At 44.7% G+C, this 22,935-nt stretch overlaps 1 protein-coding gene across 1 annotated transcript in view; it reads left to right on the plus strand.

Annotated features, from left to right (window-relative positions):
- The window catches only part of COL5A2 (collagen type V alpha 2 chain), a 208,781-nt gene that overhangs the window by 181,944 nt on the left and 3,902 nt on the right, over window positions 1-22,935 (plus strand). Inside the window, exons 44-57 of the mRNA XM_083405532.1 lie at window positions 15-68; window positions 551-604; window positions 1,790-1,951; window positions 2,952-3,059; window positions 3,313-3,420; window positions 5,711-5,764; window positions 7,816-7,923; window positions 9,335-9,388; window positions 11,059-11,166; window positions 13,102-13,155; window positions 14,317-14,424; window positions 16,199-16,490; window positions 20,079-20,266; window positions 20,859-21,098. Of these exons, the coding sequence (XP_083261658.1) occupies window positions 15-68; window positions 551-604; window positions 1,790-1,951; window positions 2,952-3,059; window positions 3,313-3,420; window positions 5,711-5,764; window positions 7,816-7,923; window positions 9,335-9,388; window positions 11,059-11,166; window positions 13,102-13,155; window positions 14,317-14,424; window positions 16,199-16,490; window positions 20,079-20,266; window positions 20,859-21,098 (1,692 nt within the window). The remainder of the gene's footprint in view (window positions 1-14; window positions 69-550; window positions 605-1,789; window positions 1,952-2,951; window positions 3,060-3,312; window positions 3,421-5,710; window positions 5,765-7,815; window positions 7,924-9,334; window positions 9,389-11,058; window positions 11,167-13,101; window positions 13,156-14,316; window positions 14,425-16,198; window positions 16,491-20,078; window positions 20,267-20,858; window positions 21,099-22,935) is intronic.

Consider the following 22,935-nt stretch of genomic DNA (forward strand, 5'->3'; position numbering starts at 1 on the left):
TCATTTCCATTCAGGGTCCTTCTGGGGTTCCTGGACTAAAAGGTGGCCGTGGTACTAAAGGACCCCCAGTAAGTAGATTTGCTTTCCATTAATTTACTTTAATAAAAAAATATTGGGAATGTCTAGGCCTTACTTGATATTGATTTGTGTTTTGCTTATGATAATTAAATGAAATGCATGATATGTGGATGTTTGTTTTATAGCCAGTGTGGTGTAGTGGTTAAGAGTGGTAGTCTCGTAATCTGGGGAACCGGGTTCGAGTCTCCGCTCCTCCACATGCAGCTGCTGGGGGACCTTGGGCAGTCACACTTCTTTGAAATCTCTCAGCCCCACTCACCTCACAGAGTGTTTGTTGTGGGGGAGGAAGGGAAAGGAGAATGTTAGCCGCTTTGAGACTCCTTAAAGGGAGTGAAAGGCGGGATATCAAATCCAAACTCCTCCTCCTCCTCTTCTTCTTCTTCTTCTTCTTCTTCTTCTTCTTCTTCTTCTTCTTCTAGATACGGTGCAATTTTTCTTGTCTCATGTCTTGTCCGTCTCTGTTTATTTCTAGGGTGCTACAGGATTCCCCGGATCTGCTGGAAGAGTAGGGCCCCCGGGACCTACCGTAAGTTGAAACATTTTTTTGGAGGTTGTTCATTTAAAAAAAAAACAACGAAGTATAAATATACATTCTAAATTAATGCAAATTTATTAATACAAATCTAGCATCGTTTGCTTTCAATAGGTTGATTCTGAGTTTGACTAGCATTGAACAACACCCTACCATTTTTGTTTAGCCAAGTGGGCCAAGTGCTAAATTTAGACTGGGTAACCCATGCTCTTCCTTCCTTTTACAGCTTAAGACTTTCTCACACAAGGGGTTGTTGTGAGGATAAAGGGGTGTGATATGCCGTGTATGCTCCTTTGAGTTTATTGAAGGCAAGATCATAATGTTAGAAACTGGTTGTAACTAGGGCACATGATCTATTATTAACACCCCACTGGAGTAAGGTATAATTCATGCAAGAAACCATCTCAAATTAATTTGGACCCCTTTGCCAATGTCTAGATTTGGGGTCATCTGCCTCTCATGGGTGTGGAGGAGAAATTGAAAGTAACATGCTATCCCACCCTTAAGTGAATTCTAAGTCAGAAGCAATATGTGTTGGGAGCATATGCTGTATTTCCTCACCCAGTTCATGAAATAAATAAAAGGGACAGCTCAGTAGTGAGGCTGTTATGTAGAATTTGAAAATAGTCACACATTTTTTAAAAATGAAAAAAGCTACCGTATTTTTCACTCTATTGGACACACCGGACCATAGGACGCACCGGACCATAGAGGGGGAGAACAGTGAAAAAATATTTTTTTCCTTGTTCTCCTCCTCTAAAACAAGGTGCGTTCAAGGTGCATTCACCCGAGCGTGTGGAGCTGGCAGTGGGGGGAAGCGCTGCTTCCCCCCACCCCCAGCCTCAGAGATCCCTGAAGCCTTGCTAGCCTCTGCAGGAGAGCGGGGTGAAGGCACCCCGCTGCCCTGGAGAGGCTTTGCGTGCAGCCGTCCCCAAGCTAGAACAGCAAGACGGAGCCCTCCGCAGCGCTCCGTCTCCCTGTTCTGCCTTTCGGCTTAGCGGCGCAGCCTGCATTCGCTCTATAGGACGCACACACATTTCCCCTTAATTTTTGGAGGGGGAAAAGTGCGTCCTATAGAGCGAAAAATACGGTAGTTAGTGCCTGGAAAGGAGACTGCCTGGAAAACATCTAGCTCCCTTTGCCTTTGCGTTCAGTTCTAACCCAAACTTTCCTTTCTAGGGCGCTCCTGGCCCAGCTGGGCCTCTTGGTGAACCAGGCAAAGAAGGTCCTCCCGGTCTCCGTGGAGATCCTGGCTCTCATGGTCGAGTAGGAGATCGAGGTCCTGCAGGTCCACCTGGCAGTCCTGGAGACAAAGGAGACTCGGGAGAAGATGGACAACCTGTAATTTGGAGCGGAGCTTGGGGAGGGTTTTCTATTAGCAATAGATATAACAAAGCTTTCCTTTCCAAAATGTGTTGTGTTTTGTTTTTGTTTGAAAGATCCAGTCATTTGGCTTCCTTGAACAGGATTAACAGCAAGAAACATTTTATAACCAAACAAAAATCTCATCCCCCGGAGGCACAAAGATACGTCAGTTTCTGACTTTCTGTGCCATGGCTGCCATTCTTCTCTCATGACCTCACTTATGGTCCTTTTCCCTCAGCAGTCCTAATTCCCAGCTTCCCCCATTTTTCTTCCCCATCTTGGCCAACATATAATTCCTCCCAAGCCTTGCACGCAACACATGGGCACTCCTACTTTGAGCCCCAGTGGTATAGTCCGTTCTCCCATGGCCTTTACCCAAATGGCCAAGGTCTGTTTGGGAATGAGCTAAAGGGAAGTACAAAAGACATCCATCATTCAAATGCTGTTTATTCCATTCCATTTTTACAGCATACATTACAGTAGACACTCGGGTTGCAAACGTGATCCGTGCAGGATGCACGTTTGCAATCCGCAATGCCACGTCTGCGCACACGCGGGTTGTGATTCAGTGCTTCTGCGCATGCGCAAAGCGCGATTTAGTGTTTCTGCGCATGTGCAAGCTCCGGAAGTAACCCATTCCGGTACTTCCAGGTTTCGGTGTGTCTTAAACCTGAAAATGCGCAACCTAGCGTGTCTGTAACCCGAGGTATGACTGTACCTTCAAACCATTTCTCACAAATCACATGTGACTACGGAATTGAAAACTTCCATGTCTGTTCTTTTCTTATTTAAAACTGGGGCCTTCTAGTGGCATTACAGTGTTTCATTTTTGCATCTTGTTCTGACATCTTTCCCAGTTGCTACTCTTTATAGTACAGGTAGTACTTCCCCCCTTTATCCCTAAAACAAACTAAAGCTGTACACTTGGGTTAAATATGCAATGCAATCCTCCTGTCTTGTCACTTCTACCTCCTAGGGTCCTGACGGTCCTCCAGGCCCTGCTGGAACTACTGGCCAGAGAGGCATTGTGGGTATGCCAGGTCAACGCGGAGAGAGGGGTATGCCTGGGCTACCTGGTCCTGCTGTGAGTATCAGCAAAATGTGATCCTAGTCTCTTCTCCATAGGCTGTAAGGTTTGGGTTGTGCTGTCCCCCCCTCCCAACTGTTTTGTCACTTAGTAGAACAACACAAAAATTTGAAGGCCACCCGTGATAGTTATTCTTAATGCTGCACCGATACTCATTCAGATTTACTCCCAATGTGAAAAGAGTTGTATGTTTCACAAAATGCCTCTTCAGTGACCTTAACCATAGGCATGATATTTCTTTTCATTCTAGGGCACACCAGGAAAACAAGGCCCAACAGGACCACCAGGAGACAAAGGACCTTCTGGGCCACTAGGTCCTCCAGGTGCTCATGGCCCAGTGGGTGAAGCAGGTTCAGAAGTAAGTGGCTTTTTCTAGGCTACGGTAATATATTAGAAATATAGGTATAGTGCTTATTTTTCAGCCAGAGCGCCCTGTAGCAGGGGCATAGGAAGAGGGTGGGTGGGGACGGACTGCCCTGGGTGCCCTCACAGAGGGGGGTGACATTTGGTGCGCTGGCCGCCTGCGACTCCCAAGCCTACCCCGAGCCGTCGGGGTAAGGGAGGGGAGCTGCGCCACTTTGCCAGTGGCACCCCCCTTTCCCCTTCATTTTGACAGCTCGGGGGAGGCTTGGGAGTTGTGGGCGGCATGCCGATTGTCCTCCATGGGCAGCTCGCTCCGCCCCTGGCTGCAGGGCTCACACACCACTCCAGGCACCTCAGCGGCTATCTGGGAGGGCACCCTCTGTGCCACGCCCCACTTGGGAGTGCGCCAGCCCTGGGCAGCGGGGGCATATGCTCCGCCGCTGCCCTGGAGCACAGTTCTAGAACCTCTCAGGTGGGCGCCATTATGGTCCGCTGCTCCCCTCACCCACTTCTTTCCTTTATGTACAGTGGTACCTCAGGTTACATACGTTTCAGGTTACGTACGCTTCAGGTTACAGACTCCGCTAACCCAGAAATAGTGCTTCCGGTTAAGAACTTTGCTTCAGGATAAGAACAGAAATCGTGCTCCGGCGGTGCGGCAGCAGCAGGAGGCTCCATTAGCTAAAGTGGTGCTTCAGGTTAAGAACAGTTTCAGGTTAAGTACGGGCCTCCGGAACGAATTAAGTACTTAACCCGAGCTACCACTGTACTTCTGAGAAGCCCAAAACAAACATTTCAATTTTAAATGGAAGCTGGCCGACATGTGCAAACACCTTTTTTCAGATCTATGACTCCACCTTGCTCCTAGCTGCGATTGGTCAAGCTATGGCGCACGGCCAATTCTCATTTCCTTTTCTTTAATTTGTCTCCTGTCTAGCAGTGGCGGGCTTTAAGCTTCCCAGCCAGGCACATACATGCACATTTGCGCGGGGACCCTTCCGAGCTGCCCTAGCCATCCACATGAATCTAAGAGAAAAAGGGAGGTGGGGGCACATTTATTTAACCTACACCAGAACCACGGGCGACCCACCCAAACCAGCTAGGGTGTCGATTTGTTGTAGTTTTTAGCACCTCTATTGTTATGCTGGCATCTGTTCAGGGCTGCCCCAAGTCGCCCGGCAAATTTACAACTTCATGGTGAGTTCTGGTACCTATTTCTCTTGAAGGGGGTCAACCCCCACTGTAAATGTATGACATAGTAATTGCATTGATTAAGCGTCCCAATTCATAGAAGCTTATGTTTACAATTTAATTAGCTGAAAGCCCCTCAGGCCGAGTGGTGCAGAATTTGAAACAACAGTAATACCTAAAAATATCAAGGTAAAAGCAGAGCAGCAGAACACCTATCTGGGGCAAGATGGGTGTAAAAATACAATAGCTTAAAGGCCTGCACAAATTGCCAGGTGATGGAAAACCCTTGGGCTCGGTGGCAGACTTACCTCCCTGTAAAGACGGCTCCAAGGTTGAAGGGACACAATCTTTCAGAGATCTTCAACTACCTAAATTTTGAGAGTAGGGGAACTGAGGAATACCTAGACCATTTAGTTGCCTTAGTTATGCTTGGCAGCTTGATTTGGATTCAGAAATGGACAGAGAGCTTGTGTAGTTGTTTTAAAACTTCTGGACATGATCGAAATGCCTTGTCTCAGCGTTATGATCTGGTTGCTGCGTCATTTTTGAGGTTGTGACAGTAGCTGGAAAGTGTTTTGAGGGAAGTGAATTGTAGTGAATTTTTCTCCTTGATAATATATTCTGAAAGTGCAAATACTCGCAGCTGGGTTTGTATGTGTCTGCCTGCAAATTTTGTACTTCAGTCAGGGCCGTCTTACCCATAGGTGCTAGGGGTGCGGAGCACCCGGGCGCCGGGCTCTCAGGGGCGCCAGGCCAAGAGTCTGGGGCCTGAGAGTTGAGTCCGGGGAAGAGCCCCCTGTTGGTCGGAGCGCCACAGCGGGCTCTTCTGCTGTGGGCAGCTCTGTGCCGTGAGTTCAGAAGCGACCAAGCCAGTGAGACGCTGAGGCAGCCGGCGGGCTCCGCCCTCCTGTATGCCTGGGACTGAGCAACCTGGGGGGGGGGGTATCTTTGCACCTCGGCACCGCATATGCTTAAGACAGCCATGACTTCAGTTGCAGTTTCCAAACTGTGTTCAAGGGAAGTCCCATGCACACTGCACTGTTTAAGACATAATCAGTGCCACTGTTAACACCTGACTTTATTTTCTGATGTAGGGGCCTGCTGGCAATGATGGTACCCCAGGACGAGATGGAGCTGTTGGAGAAAGGGTAAGAATAGTGCACAATATTATGTGGAGCTGTGCTGTAAATTTTGGCGTCTTCTACGTCTTTGGGTTAAATCACAATCTGAACTCTGAATTGCTGCAAGAAAAGCCAGTTTCAAAGCTCAAGAGCTTCAAATAAGAAAGCCAAGAAAACAAACTTAACCATAGTTTCAGTGAGGGCCAGTATATCATCCCCAATGTTATAGAAGCTACAAGTCACCACAAAACCATTGGCCTCACTTGAGTATAAAAGCTGCCAGTAGCTTTTATTTGTTGTATCAGGACTGCCGAAGGTTAGTGGTGGTACTTACACATGCCATATTTACATACAAACCATGCCAAATACAGTTGGTGCATCTCATTATTAAGATAACCTCATTGCTCATATTTGTGGCTGAGCCACCTGTCTCCATGGATGTGTTGATATTGTCCATGTGGATATGGGCTGTCAGTTTAAGAAGCAGATTTTCTACTAGGAGTGAGGAGAATGACTCTACTCCATCTTCTCTCTCTCTCTCTCTCTCTCTCTCTCTCTCTCTCTCGCCATGCTGGTTGTTTCAGTGCTGATTCAATTCGTGCAAGGGCATGCAACAAGATGTTGCAGTGTGAAATGATCTTGTTCAGATTTCCAACCAATCTGCAGTGTTCATTTCTAGGATACTCCATTACACTCCTCTTTCCTCCTGGTTTTCAATTCCCCCCACCCACCAGACAGACACTCAGCATTCTGTGGCTATTGAATTTGAATGAATGAATATTTATTTGCGTCAGCCATTGGCCATAGCAGCAAAACAACAATGCGATATACAAAAACAGAAAAGTAGATTATATAAAACACAGTTTAGGGTCCTGAGGCAGCAGTCAAATAGTGGACCTTATTCTGATTGCCCCAGCTAAAAACCTTGCAACCTTTGTTGTCACCTGCTCGTCTTGATTTGCCAAGGACACTGTGGCAGTGGTTGGGCAACCCGGAATAGACAATAAAAGAGGGGTGATAATCTCACTCCTCAAGTCTTTATAAGGAGTGCAAGCCAGAAGGGCATGTGCCACCGATTCGGTATTGCCATCTCCACAGGGTCATAAGCGTTTTTTGTGTGGAATCGTCCCTCAAGTACAGCAGGGCAATGCATTCAATCTTGTGAGGGTAAAAGTGTGTCTATGTCAGGCACAGGCAAACTCAGCCCTCCAGATGTTTTGAGACTACATTTCCCATCATCCCTGACCACTGGTCCTGTTAGCTAGGGATGATGGGAGTTGTAGTCCCAAAACATCTGGGGGGCCGAGTTTGCCTATGCCTGGTCTATGTTTTAGAATTGCTAGGTTATACAGATACAGAGAGTCGAGGTGGGAAGGTGCACAATATTCATACCTTGGGCAAAATTTCCTTATTGTGCTCAAGTTGTTCTGATGCTCGATATCATTTAGGCGCTGACAAATTAGACTGTTTGCTTTGCTAGAACCCAAAGTGAGTAGCTGTTGTGGCTATTGAATGGGCACATTCCTCACTGGGCTGTTTGAGGATTCCTTCTCCCCTGCTTAGGATTGTTCCCTAAAATTATTTTGGTCTTCCTGCTAATACAGTGGTGCCTCGCAAGACGAAAAGAATCCGTTCCACGAGTCTCTTCGTCTTGCGGTTTTTTTCGTCTTGCGAAGCAAGCCCATTAGCGGATTAGCACTATTAGTGCTATTAGCGGTTTAGTGGCTATTAGCGGCTATTAAAGGCTTAAGGGATTAGCGGATTAGCTGCTAAAAGGCTATTAGCAGCTTAGTGCCTTAGAAAAAGGGGGTGGGGAGCGAAAAAAAAATCGCAGGAACTCGCAAGACATTTTCGTCTTGCGAAACAAGCCCATAGCAAATTCGTCCTGCGAAGCACCTCCAAAACGGAAAACCCTTTCGTCTAGCGGGTTTTCCGTCTTGTGAGGCATTCGTCTTGCGGGGCACCACTGTACCTCTGCCCTGTGTGCATAAGGTGCTGCTTTAGCTATGTAGGGATTGGCACTCAGAGAATGAATTTGTGACATATAGATGAGTGAATATTTGTAATTCTTCTTGCAGGGTGACCGTGGCGAACCTGGACCTGCAGGCGTTCCTGGTTCTGTGGGTTCTCCAGGCACTCCAGGGCCAGTTGGGTCTCCAGGGGATGCAGGACAAAGGGGTGAACCAGTAAGTATGGGCAATTCCTTTTGCCTTTGTATGTAGTTTCTCCACCCTTGGTCTCCACCCTGTGCTCAGTTCTCACCTGTGGCTTTCAGTGTGGGACAGCGACCACACCATGGGAAACAGCTTTCACTGGTTGCTAAACCAGGTGAGGGTAGTCAATGGTGAGTTAGGGACTTCTGCTGCATGTGAAGACAGGCTCCAGTGGATTGAGACCAGTAGTGGGTCCAATGGCCATGAAGGTGGTTTCTGTATGTGCTATAGAGGGAAGTGAGGGGCAGATGGGGCCCGTCAACCTGGGAAGGTAGCTCATTTAGGAGAAGGAAAACTCTGATCCTAAACTTCTGCTGCCTTGTGACTGTACTCATTTGGGAGAAAGGGTTTAGGACAGGCATGGCCAAACTTGGCCCTCCAGCTGTTTGGGGACTACAGTTCCCATTATCCCTTACCTTTCCCGCCCCTACCTGGCCACAGTGATCCATGCGACGGTCACCTCCAGGCTTGACTATTGTAATTCGCTCTACGCAGGGCTGCCCTTGAAGCTGTCCCAGAAGCTCCAGCGGGTGCAGAATGCTGCAGGGAGGCTCCTCACGGGGTCTCTGCCATGGGAGCATATTCACCTAGTGCTTTTCCAGCTGCATTGGCTCCCAGTGGAGTACAGGGCCAGATTTAAGGTGCTGGTTTTGACCTTTAAAGCCCTTCATGGCCTAGGACCCTCATACCTATGGGACCGCCTTTCCCGGTATGCCCCACGGAGGACCTTAAAGTCCATAAATAGCAACACCCTAGAGGTCCCAGACCCTAAGGAAGTTCGATTAGCCTCAACCAGAGCAAGGGCTTTCTCAACACTGGCCTGGTGGAACGCTCTGCCTCATGAGACCAGGGCCTTGCAGGATCTGATTTCTTTCTGCAGGGCCTGTAAGACAGGGCTGTTCCACCTGGCCTTTGGCTTGAAGTCAATTTGATTCCCTCCCCCTCTTTCTTTTTCCTTTCTCCTCCTGTGATGAGGCTGCATTTTAATTGTTTTAATGTTTTAATGTTGTATTTTAATCTTGTTTTTAAGTTGTATTCATTCAACTCGTTTTTATTATTGGTTGTTAGCCACCCTGAGCCCGGCCTTGGCTTGGGAGGGCAGGGTATAAATAAAATTTATTATTATTATTATTATTATTATTATTATCCCTGACCATTGGTCCTGTTAGCTAGGGATGATGGGAGTTGAAGTCCCAAAACTACTACTACTCTTCTTCTTCTTCTTCTTCTTCTTCTTCTTCTCAGATAGTGCCTGCCGTTATGAAGTGTCATTGGTGATCATAGAGATACTATGTAAAAGAACTATAAGCATGGTAATGAAGTTGATAAAATAATGGTATCAATCATGAATAAACTAATGAAACCACTTTTCATTTCCCTGTAGGGCTCTCGAGGTCCGATGGGCCCTTCTGGTCGTGCTGGAAAACGAGGTTTGCCTGTATGTCCTACATGAGTACTTTTAACTGACTGTAAATGAGTTAAATTTAGGGCAGGAAAAAATACCAGACCATTGCAGTTATTTCTAGTTGTTTTCCAAAATTAGTGTCAGTTTCAAATCAGCTGTTAAAAAATAAATAAAGGGATAACATTGGATTTCGGTTCAACCAACTTAATGCAAGCAACCCATTACAATATTTCAAATTAATCTAAATTTACTCATGAACTGAATCTCCGTACAAGCAATTTGGGATCTGCCTTGATACGGCTCATGCCTTTACAGTCGTACCTTGGAAGTCAAACGGAATCCATTCTGGGAAGTAAGTTCGACTTCCAAATCTTTCAGAAACCAAAGCGCAGCCTCTGATTGGCTGCAGGAAGCTGTGTCAGATGTTCAGCTTCTGAAAACCGTTCAAAAACCGGAACACTCACTTCTGGATTTCGATTGTTCAGGAGCTGATTTGTTTGGGAGCCAAGGCGTTTGAGATCAAAGGTATGACTGTACGACTGTACTGTAGTTTAAAAGTGAGGTCAGTAAGTATACACTGGGTTTGTACAGTGGTGCCCCGCAAGACGAATGCCTCGCAAGACGAAAAACTCGCTAGACGAAAGAGTTTTCCGTTTTTTGAGTCGTTCCGCAAGACGAATTTCCCTATGGGCTTGCTTTGCAAGACGAAACGTCTTGTGAGTTCTTGCGAGTTTGTTTCCTTTTTCTTAAAGCCGCTAAGCCGCTAATAGCCACTAAGCCGCTAAGTCGTTAATAGCCGCTAAGCCGCTAATAGCCGTGCTTCGCAAGACGAAAAAACCGCAAGACGAAGAGACTCGCGGAACGGATTAATTTCGTCTTGCGAGGCACCACTGTACTTGTATTTATTAGTTGAATATAACTCAGGTTTATGGAAGCTGAATTAGTAGCAAAATCTTTCTTTTTAGATGGTTCCACCATTTGACTAGTGCAGCCAGCAGACAAATGCTCTTAAATGTACTTCCCTTCAAAGTTCTGAGCGAACAGAATTAACCAGAAGCTAGAAATTATCTTTGTTTCTTAATAAAGAGAGCAAAAGGCCATTCTGTAAGGGTTTTTTCTTATTATGCAGACTTGCAAGCGAGGGGGAAAGAAAACATTGCAACTATGGCATCATTGCCCTAGGAGAATTTTCTTACTTATTTTGGGAACAATCTAACTGTACACCTTTTGCATCACTGGGAGATATTTAAGCACGTGGTCAGTGTCCCTGTTAAATGTAAGGATGTAAGAAAACCCTGCTTGATCAGGCCAGTAGCACATTGAGTACAACCAGATGCCCATGGAAAACCCAGAAGCAGGATGTTCAGAGATACCCTACCTCCAAAGGGGAGTTAGATGGGGTGTTGTAATTATAGATCGTCAGATCAGTGTTAAGCCTCATGCAATACCCTTGGGACGCGGGTGGTGCTGTGGGTTAAACCACAGAGCCTAGGACTTGCTGATCAGAAGGTCGGCGGTTCAAATCCCCACGAGGGGCCTGGAAGCTGTACGCCAGCTCCCTCGGCCAATAAAGCGAGATGAGTGCCGCAACCCCAGAGTCGGTCATGACTGGACCTAATGGTCAGGGGTCCCTTTACCTTTTTAATACCCTTCAAGTTAAAATCCATGAATGATGCTTAACTTTCCCCCCTTCCTACTTTTAGGGTCCACAAGGTCCTCGTGGTGACAAAGGGGACAACGGAGATCGAGGGGACAGGGGACAGAAGGGTCACCGAGGCTTCACTGGTCTTCAAGGTCTCCCTGGACCTCCTGTGAGTCTTTATCAATATTTTTTTGCCTTTACTTTTATTCAAAGATTCCATTGTTGTCTATGATCTCTGATCTGGAACTTGCGTATGTTGTAAACAAAATCTGCCCATTTCCCCTTGTGGGGTATCCAAGAGCCCATATAGAGTCCTTACATAGGTACCCTATTGGTATGAGAGAATAACAGAGGCCAACCAGAGAATATTGATAAGCAAAGCAACTAGTAAGTCTGATCTTTATTGCAACAGGGTGCTCCCCTCACACGCAGGAAAGGAGGAGGACCCTGAACAAAGGTGTGCCTGCCCTTATATAGACATTTTAAATTCCCTGCCCTGGAGCTCAAGACCACCCCTCCATACATCATACATACATCACAGAAGGGGTGTAACCCAAGACCACCCCCCTCAAACATCATACCTACGTCACAGAAAAGGCGGTCTACAACAGAAATTTGAATGTTGTTGTTTTTCCTGTCTGTCGGGTTATCTGATAATGCCTTATCTGATTGCCTTTCCTGGTAGTCTGTCACCCTTTGAAATGGTGATTACTCAATTCCTGTAACAATGGGAAGGCTCCCTGACCCCCTCCCTCTTTGTAGAGAAAACATTTGGTCAGTTTGGGAGTCAGAATGGTTTCAGGTCGGTCTTCCTCTGCAGATCTATGTACGTGCTTGGTTTTGGTACATTTATGAACATTTATTATATATATAAGACCTTAAAATTCTTATAACACGTACCACTGTATATATGGAGCGACTGTGCATGCTCTTCCTATTACTTTTGATAGAAGGATTTCCCCCTTCCTCACTGCAGTTAATAGGGAGCCTTTTGTAGGCAGTGCACTCTGTTTGCTTTTCAGAATCCCCACACTCCAAAGGGTCCTCTGTGTGTCTTGCAAATAAAATGTACTAACACATTTTTCTTTCTTATCTGCCTGCCCTCAACCCCAAAATGCAAATCTTTTGCCATATCAAGAAAGAGATGAGTACTAAGTCCCTTCTAGTTTACAATCACCTCATCAAAATCTTCTTCTTCTTCTTCTTCTTCTTCTTCTTCTTCTTCTTCTTCTTCTTCTTCTTCGTTGCTTGGAAAGTTCTTGCCACAGGCAAGTAGACGAGTGACTTATTTGCAAGCTTGGGCATATAACACAATAGGCAACATTTCCCAGACAATTTTGCTTTTGCATCCTCTTATGATGAACTGCGTTATTTATTTATTTGGGATTGTATCCAAACTCAGTCAAACAAAGAGTAGACCCACTGAAATCTGTGCACACGACTAACTTAAACCCATTCTTTTCAGTGCGTCTACTCTGAGTATAACTTAGTTGGAGAAAACCCAGTATTTCTTACTCACTCTTTTCCATAAGGTGGATTATAACAAAACAACCATTCACTTTTAAAAGCAAGTGAAAACGAAAGTCCCAAACCCAGGGCTCATGTTTCCTTTGGGAAGGAGGCACAACAGAGACTGTGGTGATAATATATATACTTAATTTACTTACATATACAACCTTAGCCTGTGATAGAGGGGTTCACAGCATTAACACCCCAAAGGGTCTTTTTTTCTCCCATAGTGGCAGGTTTCAAATAGAAATCAAATGTTGCTCTCAAATATTTTTCTGACTCTCTCTCCAGCTTGCTGCTTTCTTTCCCAGTTGCATCACTGCACTCCCTGCTCTCTCAATCTGTTGAGGGAGGGGGCTCCCTCCATTTACTGTTTTAACCCCTTAATTTAATTCCTGCTTAATGGAATCACCCAGGCTACCACCTCACCAGGAGGCTAACGTGGCTATTCCAAGAATTAAGCCTTGATTAAATCCTAACACTTGCAGGGTCCAGGGATTAGAGGAGTCTGGCACACACAGCTTAGCACCCAAACTCACAACACTACCATAATGTTTATTTTAAATAATGCCTCACCCATATTATTTCCCTGCAGGGTCCTATTGGTGAACAAGGCAGTTCTGGGATTCCAGGTCCATTTGGCCCTAGAGTGAGTACACCGGATACGAAAAACAATATGGAAACAATTAGATTATTTTTTTCCCCCTGTTGAAAGTTTGCTGTTGCGCAGATGGTGTTTTGTTGATTTCAAAGTAAACGAACTTTGCATGGGGATTACAATGTACTTTCGTTAAGCAAGGTTATTGCTTGAGGCTATTTGTCCTATTCTTTTCCAAAGATAATCTTGGATTTGTAAAAAAAAAAAAAAAAAAAAAAAAAAGTTAGCTTGCAGAGGATCTCAATTTTCAATCCCAAATAACAAGGTTCTATCCCTCAAGGTTATGGAAATGTTTCGAATTTTTTGTGTACAAAGATGAATGGAATTCTGGGAGCCAATGGTGTGTGCCCTGTGTGCTAATTTGCATATCTTTAATGACCCTTAGTTATGTTTCCCAGTTCACTCTTTACAATATTTTCCCATTACGTCCTTGCATCACTTACACCTCCTCCCTGTTCCTTGCAAACACAATTCCATTTTTTAACTTTTTTTTTTTTGCATATGAATAAAGGACAGATTCTGCCCTCAGTTATTCATGCCCTACCTGCTTAGATGCCAGGTTATTTAGATGTTATTTATTTACTTATAGCATTTGTAGGCTGCCCTATAACAAAAAATTCCCAGGGCAGCTTTCAACACGACTCTTTTAGCAACAAAAATAACCATATAATATGATGCAACATGAAACTTAAGAAATGGAGAATAAAAAGGAGATGCAAGGCCAGATTAAACAGTGCCTTATCTCTGTATCTGTGCCTTAAAATACAGAGGTGGAATCTACACATATATAAAAAAAATCTGAAAATGCTTTTCTGCATTGAATTTTCCATAAGGCTCGCCATTGCCATCTAGTGTCACGTTGTATATTGCACTTAAAACACACTTAAAATGTTTTATTTGCAGCTGTATAGCTGAGTCCAGAGATACTTTTTTTTTAAATAGTTTTTATTAAAATTTTCTTGGATTACAGAAGTATGTGCAGTATCTCCATTTTCAGGTTATAGAGTCTTTTCTACAGATCAATTACATTCGATGCGAGTCATTAATATTGTATACAGTATAAGGTTGGGGTACATAAGATGAAGGAAAAGCCAGAAGTATAACTCTTCAGCTGAAGTGGGTGATTAATGTGCAAATTCCTTCCCAATGCAGGGCCCTCCAGGTCCAGTTGGGCCGTCAGGTAAAGAAGGAAATCCTGGGCCACATGGGCCAGTTGGACCTCCTGGTGTAAGAGGAACTTTAGGAGAAGCAGGACCTGAGGTAAACAATGGGAAATTTAGGGAGGGTGGCGGCTGCGGCTTGGGGCTGTACCAGTTTAGGGTTTTGTACAGCATTTACCCCACTACTGGTGCAAAAAGTAAGATAGCTATTGGTAGTAATTTTACTACTGGGAATTTAGTTGCTTTGGAGGGCAAGGGACTCAATAATAATAATAATAATAATAATAATAATAATAATAACTTATTATTTATACCCCACCCAACTGGCTGGGTTTCCCCAGCCACTCTGGGCGGCTTCCAACAAAATATTAAAATACAATAATCTATTAAACATTAAAAGCTTCCCTAAACAGGGCTGCCTTCAAATGTCTTCTAAAAGTCTGGTAGTTGATTTTCTCTTTGACATCTGATGGGAGGGCGTTCCACAGGGAGGGCGCCACTACCGGGAGGCCCTCTGCCTGGTTCCCTATAACTTGGCTTCTCGCGGTGAGAAAACCACCAGAAGGCCCTCGGCACTGGACCTCAGTGTCTGGGCAGAACGATGGGGGTGGAGACTCTCCTTCAGGTATACTTCCAAAGGAGGAGATTAGCGAAAAAAAGTATGCGCTGTGTTGAAATTAGATCAATTTTGTGGGATATAGCTATTAATGATAAATTAACATGTGCCATCAAGGTAAGATGGGGAATATGCAGGAGAAATGTTTCTGAGGAAACACGGAGGGTGTTTGTAGAATTTGTACTGTTAAAATGGAAAGGGGCCAAACTATCGCAAGAGGTGTTGAAATTTTGGGAGGTTGGATAGTTACAATGGAATGGTCTCAATGGTGGGGTGCACATTATTATTCTTATTTATTTATGTCAAAAAAAGAATAAAAGGAAATTAGATGAATTTCAATAGTGTTTAACAGCACTGTGTTGAAATTAGATTGATTAGCACCAGATGAAATTAGATTGATTTGTTACAAACTGCTTTGAGTTCTTATGGCAGAAAAGTGAGTTCATTAATTGACAACACAATCTTCTACATGCCCAATCAACTCTTTGAGTTTAATGGGACTTATTCCCAGGTAAGTGTTCACTGCACATTGTATAGCAGTCTTTCCCAACCTGCTGTTCTCCAGGCGTTTGGGGCTACAACTTCCATTGCCCCAGGCAGCATGCCCATGTTGCATAGGATTAGATAGTCTTCAGACCATCATCCTGTGTCAAAGTATTTGTCCAGTTATTGCTCAGCTGTAACCGTAGTGTTTTCTTGCTGGGACAATGCAATCATCCCTCCTCCATTACTCTCAAATCCATTGCAGTTGGGCATGTTGGGATACTGCCAGGGAAACAAAGTCCATCATGATTCCACGTCGTCTCCGGACGTCCATCGATCTCCCACAGACACGCAGTATCAGCAATTAGCGACACAAGCTCCAAAAATAACTTCCCACATTCCAGAGCCGATGCACACTCTATCAGCAGAGTTCACACAGCGAAAGATGCAGTCAGGAGAGCATTATATAGAAGTTTATTCAGCATTGATCAGAACAAAGAAAAACATGACTGCCTGCTTGAGAGTTCCGGCAGAGAGAGAGAAACGAAAGCAAAGACACAACAGAAACATCCTGTGAGACAGGAAATGCACAGGCTGTGACACAAACATCCTGCTCCCTTTTAAGGTGGAACGGAAATATCCTAACAGGGCATGCCAGATCAATGCACCCAGGTGTTGTTTAGCAACGTAGCTAGAATGCTGTCCCTTCATAGCTTGTGCCCCAGGCATTTCACTGAGTCATCAGTCTGGTCTCTCTCACTACTTTTACCTTTAGGGTCCACCAGGTGATCCAGGTCCCCCAGGTCCCCCTGGTCCTCCAGGCCATCTCACTGCTGCACTTGGGGACATCATGGGACATTATGACGATATGATGCACGATCCACTGCCAGAATTCACAGAAGACGAAGCTGCCCCAGATGACAGCAATAAAACAGACCCGGGAGTCCATGCCACACTGAAGTCCCTGAGTAGTCAGATTGAAACAATGCGTAGCCCTGATGGATCTAAGAAACATCCAGCCCGCACCTGTGATGACCTGAGGCTGTGTCATCCATCCAAGAAGAGTGGTACGTGTATGTTTGTCTATGTATGTATGTATGTATGTATGTATGCATGTATGTGTGTATGTCAGCTGTCAGAGTCACTGTTGATGAAGGCAAATATCATAATAATATAATAATAATTTATTATTTATACCCCGCCCACTCTGGGCGGTTTCCAACAGAATATTAAAATACAATAACCTATTAAACATTAAAAGCTTCCCTAAACAGGGCTGCCTTCAGGTGTCTTCTAAAAGTCTGGTAGTTGTTTTTCTCTTTGACATCTGGTGGGAGGGCATTCCACAGGGCGGGCGCCACTACCGAGAAGGCCCTCTGCCTGGTTCCCTGTAACTTGGCTTCTCACAGCGAGGAAAGTGCCAGAAGGCTCTTGGCACTGGACCTCAGTGTCTGGGCAGAACAATGGGGGTGGAGACACTCCTTCAGGTATACTGGACCGAGGCTGTTTAGGGCTTTAAAGGTCAGCACCAACACTTTGAATTGTGCTCGGAAACGTACTGGGAGCCAGTGTAGGTCTTTCAAGACCGGTGTTATATGGTCTCGGCGGCCGCTCCCAGTCACCAGTCTAGCTGCCGCATATATCAACTGATGTAGACTTAAAACTTCTGCAGTCTGCCACAGCACTGAATGGTCTTAGGTCTTAGAAGCACCACCATAGCAATGTCTATCTGCTATGTAGCAGCTGATCCTCTTTCTCTTTACCCTACATGTTCAGTACATCTGTGTCAGAGTGTAGAAGAATTAGCCTTTCATATGGGAGCCATAACATAAGAAAATGTGGTGCTCCAACTGAAGAAGATTCTGAAGTATACTTTTACAAAGAAACCAGAGATCTTTCTGCTCGGTATTTTAGGAAATGAAATTAAGAGAAAGGACAGTAAATTTTTTCAATACGCGGTGACTGCAGCAAGAATGTTACTGGCGCAGAAGTGGAAACAACAAGAGATACCGACACTCGAAGAATGGAGGTCTAAGTTGTTAGACTATGCTGAACTGGATAAGATGACTGGAAAGATTAGGTACCTAAGAGACCAAAAGTTTACAGAAAACTGGGGGAAATTTGTTAAATATCTGGAGAGCCTAAGTGATGGACAAATAACGCTAGAAGGTTTTAAAAGAGCACTGTGAATATTTGAGAGACATTGTCTAAAGAAAGGTGAAAGAAAAATATATCTAATGGCAATGGGTAAAAAAGGAAATGCGAAAATTTAAATACGGCTACGAAAGATTTGCGGAGAAGCTGAGGGAAGTCAAAATTAAGAATTAATATGAAACACGAAATGTGAATTATATCTTATTTATTTGCTTTATTTTGTTGTAAACCAATAAAAATTATTTAAAAAAAAGAAAAAGAAAATGTGGTGCTCCGCAGGGAGGAAGCAAGCCAGAATCGTGGTCCATAAGACAAGAATGTCTAACAATTGCTAGAGCAGATGAGAAGAGCAAAAATTGCAGTTCGCTTCATATCTCTTCATCTAAAAACAAAAAAACCCTCTACAATATCTGCTGGAGTGATTTAATACAGTTTCCAAGAAAAACGATTTCCCCTTAAACTTATCAACACAAATTCAGAAAAATTGGTTAACCGTGATGGAGTTATCAAATATTTCAGCCAAATCTCTTGCAGCATCTTAGAGTAGAGCTTTCCAAACTTTTCATGTTCGTGACATACTTTTTAGACATGCATCATTTCACAAAACAGTAATTCCATTTTACTGGCAAACTGGAGGTAAACTAACCCCTTTCCAGCGACACACCTACACAGTGCAGCCGACACACTAACATGTCAAAACACACAGTTTGGAAAGCTCTGTCCTAGAGTCTTCAGAGTGGAATAAGCTTATAAGAATGAATAAATATAATAATATGAACTGACTCCTGACTTTCCTTCCCCTGTCAGATGGGAGGGGAGAGTTTGTTGGGATACTGCCAGGGCCCATAACCTGTTGTTGGGATACTGCCAGGGAGACAAAGTCCATCTTGACCTCCATGTCGTCTCCGGACGTCCATTGATCTCCCGTAGACACGCAGTATCAGCAATTAGCGACACGAGCTCTAGAAATAGCTTCCCACATTCTAGAGCTCTTGCACACTCTATCAGCAGAGTTCACACAGCGAAAGATGCACACAGGAGAGCATTATATAGAAGTTTATTCAGCGTTGATCAGAACAAAGAAAAACATGACTGCCTGCTTGAGAGTTTCCGGCAGAGAGAGAGAATCGAAAGCAAAGACACAACAGAAACATCCTGTGAAAACAGGAAATACGCAGGCTGTGACACAAACATCCTGCTCCCTTTTAAGGTGGAACGGAAATATCCTAACAGAGTTGACTCTCACCATTTCTTCTTCCCCACTGCAAGCCTTCAAACCCTACGAAAATCTGTTCCCTTGGACTGCGGCAGCCTCTGGAACAGTGGAAGGAGCTGCAAAATTCAAGAGTCTTCCATGGGTGGAAAGAACCTTTGAGTTTGTGGGAGACTAAATTGAGATCCAAGCCCATAAATATTAAACTTTATGCAGCCGTATTCAAATATCACCTGAAAAGGTCTGGAGGTCCCTTTCGAGAGCTCCGGAGGGTGGCAACACGAGAACAGGGCCTTCTCTGCAGTGGCCCCCCATCTGTGGAATGCTCTCCCCAGGGAAGTTCGCCTTGCGCCGTCATTATATTGCGCCAGGCAAAAACATTGCTTTTTAACCAGGCCTTTGGTTGACCTGATCAACATCCCATACCCTTTTAAAATGTGGCTCTTTTTTTGGGTGGGGGTTATTATTGGGTTATTGCTTTTATTTTTATTTTATATACAGTGGTGCCTCAGATTACAGACGCTTCAGGTTACAGACGCTTCAGGTTACAGACTTCGCTAACCCAGAAACAGTACCTCAGATTAAGAACTTTACCTCAGGATGAGAACAGAAATCGCGCGGCAGTGGTGTGGCAGTAGCAGGGAGCCCCATTAGCTAAAGTGGTACCTCAGGTTAAGAACAGTTTCAGGTTAAGAACGGACTTCCAGAACGAATTAAGTTCTTAACCTGAGGTACCACTGTACTGTGATCTTTTTATGTGAACCGCCCTGAGACCTCCAGGTATAGGGCGGTATATAAACTCAATTAATAATAAAAATAAAATGGCAACATGGTATAAAACACCAGTTTAACCTGTCCTGAGATTGAACTGCTGGCAACATGAATGTAGTGTTTGAGGATTACCGTAGTTCAATTGTTCTCAGGTTTTTGTAAATGGAGCTTTTCCCCTTCCTTCCGCTGACTGTTGAATTCTCTTTCCACCCCTTCTCTAAAGATGTCCCATATTCATTTGTTACATTACCACTGGATGACTCATTCTTGAATGGATGATATTGAAGCAGAAGAATTGTAGTATGGTCCTGTGCATACTTACTTGGAAACAAGTCCTACTTTGTTCAGTGGGATTTACTTCCAGATGTCTACGCGTTTGCTTGTTGCCTTACAAAACTGGTTTACTCCATTATATAGTTTTAATGGAAGAAACCTGTGTGCGATAATTATGACCTACTTACTGGACCAGTAACTGCTGGTTTGTCTCGCTTTAAACTTTCCTGTTTGATCTTTGCAGGAGAATATTGGATTGATCCTAATCAGGGTTGTGTGGAAGATGCTATCAAAGTATTCTGCAATTTGGAAACAGGAGAATCGTGTATACCTGCCAACCCAGCTAGCATCCCACGTAAAACGTGGTGGACTAGTAGATCATCTGACCTAAAGCCCGTATGGTATGGACTTGATATGAACAGAGGTTCACAGGTAATGAAAGTTACTTTTTTGGGGGGGGGTATTCACCTCATCATTGTCTTTTGGAGGTTTTTAGAAATGTAATCCATAATGAAAATAATATTATAAATTTAGGTGAGTTGAAAAATTTAGCACATTTAGTTATTAATATGTCTGGTTTTTAATATAGCATTTATTTTATGTATTATATTTATTGGCAATTTGGCAGCCAAAGCTCTCAGTTTTGCCTGCGAATTAGAACGACAAAAGGAATTTTGTAATGTACAGGAGTAACAAATTGCAGCAAAGCAGAATCAAATGCCAGCATAAAAACATGCCTCACCTTAAAGGCCACCATGGATAATGTCCTCTCCTGGGCCACCACACCTTCCCAAACTTCTGAGAAGCAGTGGAACTACTAAGAGGTCCTCCTCTGCCAATTTCAATACCCAAGAAGGAGGGGAGGAAGGAGACAGTCTTTCAGATATTAAATTGAAATTCCTCATAGTGTGTAGCAAGCTGTTTCAGTTATACTTCAACAACTGAATTGCATGGATTTATTGGGGAGGAGAAGATATCATCTAGAGTCGTGTAAATGAGTTTTCACTTCTTCATACCTCTGCAGTTTGTCTACGGAGATAGCGAGTCACCCAACACTGCTGTCACTCAAATGACTTTCCTCCGTTTGCTGTCCAAAGAAGCTTCTCAGAATATCACCTACCTTTGCAAGAACAGCATAGGGTACATGGATGACCAAGCCAAGAACCTGAAGAAAGCTGTGGTCCTGAAGGCAGCTAATGACCTTGAGATTAAAGCTGAAGGAAACAGCCGCTTTAGATACACTGTCCTTCAAGACAGCTGCAGCGTAAGTTGGCGGGTTTCTTTGTTTTGCATTTTCAGCACTGGGCATTCATAATGAGACATGAAGAAAATAGGATTTTACTACAAGCTTCTCTCAGCAAGAGACTATCCCCACAGCATTGGGTTTTGAAATAAGAATTTACAATGGGGGGGGGGGATGATACCGCAACCAGTTGCACTGTGTAATTTCCAGTCACAACGAAGGCCCTGTGCACTTAATTGGTCATCACAGCCAGATGGCAGCTGTGCGGAGGGGAAAGCTCAACATACCTTGGGCAGTCACAATGATGCTACACACACCAAAGGCCCATAGCAGCTTCTATATACGGTATGAACTGGCAATTTTATCTGCCTGCCAAGAGCCAGCTAAATATAGGAACACAGGGAGCAGCTTCATACAAAGTCAGTCCTTTCCTTCAATTAGCTCAGTACAGTCGTACCTTGGAAGTCAAACGGGATCCGTTCCGGAAGTCCAGTTGACTTCCAAAACGTTCAGAAACCAAAGTGCGGCTTCCGATTGGCTGCTGGAAGTTCCTGCAGCCAATCGGAAGCCGTGGAAGCCCTATCAGACGATCAGCTTCCAAAAATAGTTTGCAAACCGGAGCAGTCACTTCTGGGTTTGTGGCGTTCAGGAGCCAAAACGTCCGAGAACTAAGCTGTTCGAAAACCAAGATACGACTGTATTGTTTACACTGACCGGCAATTTCAGAAAATTGTCTCCCTCTCCCCCAGGGATTTAATCCCCCAGGGATTAAACCTTTTGGGGGCAAAGTGCCCTGTCACTGAGCTACAGTCAGGGCTGTTTTCCAGCTGGAACTCACTGGAACTCAGTTCCGGCACCTCTCAGGTGGGTGCCATTGCCATTCTAAGAGAACAAGGGAGGCCCTCATGGTGATTTCTGACACCTCTTTTTCTACAGTCCTTCTTTTGTTGCTGGTGTGTTGTAGCAGCTCTTCTGCAGAAACTAGGCCGTCCTTTAACATAGCATATAATCGCACAGACTTTTGTGTACGCTAAACAGCAGGCACTCCTTTTGGGACACGTCTTCTCAGTTATGAGCTCAGGACGTGTGTATCAGATTGCAGCCCACCTCGGTTGTCGGAGGCCGGATTTAGCTACTGTGAACTACTGATAAGTAGTGATTGTAATAACTAAGGAGGGCTATGGGGGTGTGTCTATGTGCAACAGACTGGAGCTGGTCATAAGAAGAGTCTGCTGGAGCAGGCCAAAGGCTCATCTAGTCCAGTATCCTGTTCCCACAGTGGCCAACCAGATGCCTGCTGGGAAACCTCGAGGAGAATCTAAGCACAAGAACAATCTCCCCTCCTAAAGTTCCCAACAACTGGTATTCAGAAGCTTTGCTGCCTTTAGCTGTGGAGGCAGATCATAATCAACATGGCTAGTGGCCATTGATAGCCATATTGCCCGGGAATGTGTCCAATTCTTTTTTAAAGCCAGACAAGTTATTGCTTGTTACTGTCTCCTGTGCAAACGAGTTCCATAGTTCAATGATGCGCTGTGCAAAGAAGTGCTTTCTTTTTTTCTTTCTTTCCTGAATCTTCACTGCACCCAGCATAGGTAAAGGACCCCTGACCATTAGGTCCAGTCGTGGCCGACTCTGGGGTTGCGGCACTCATCTTGCTTTATTGGCTGAGGGAGCCGGCGTACAGCTTCCGGGTCATGTGGCCAGCATGACTAAGCCGCTTCTGGCGAACCAGAGCAGCGCACAAAAACGCCGTTTACCTTCCCGCTGGAGCGGTACCTATTTATCTACTTGCACTTTGAGGTGCTTTCAAACTGCTAGGTTGGCAGGAGCAGGGACCGAGCAACGGGAGCTCACC

The sequence above is a fragment of the Podarcis tiliguerta genome, assembly GCF_965153285.1.
Source record: "Podarcis tiliguerta genome assembly, chromosome: 1".
NCBI lineage: Eukaryota > Metazoa > Chordata > Lepidosauria > Squamata > Lacertidae > Podarcis > Podarcis tiliguerta.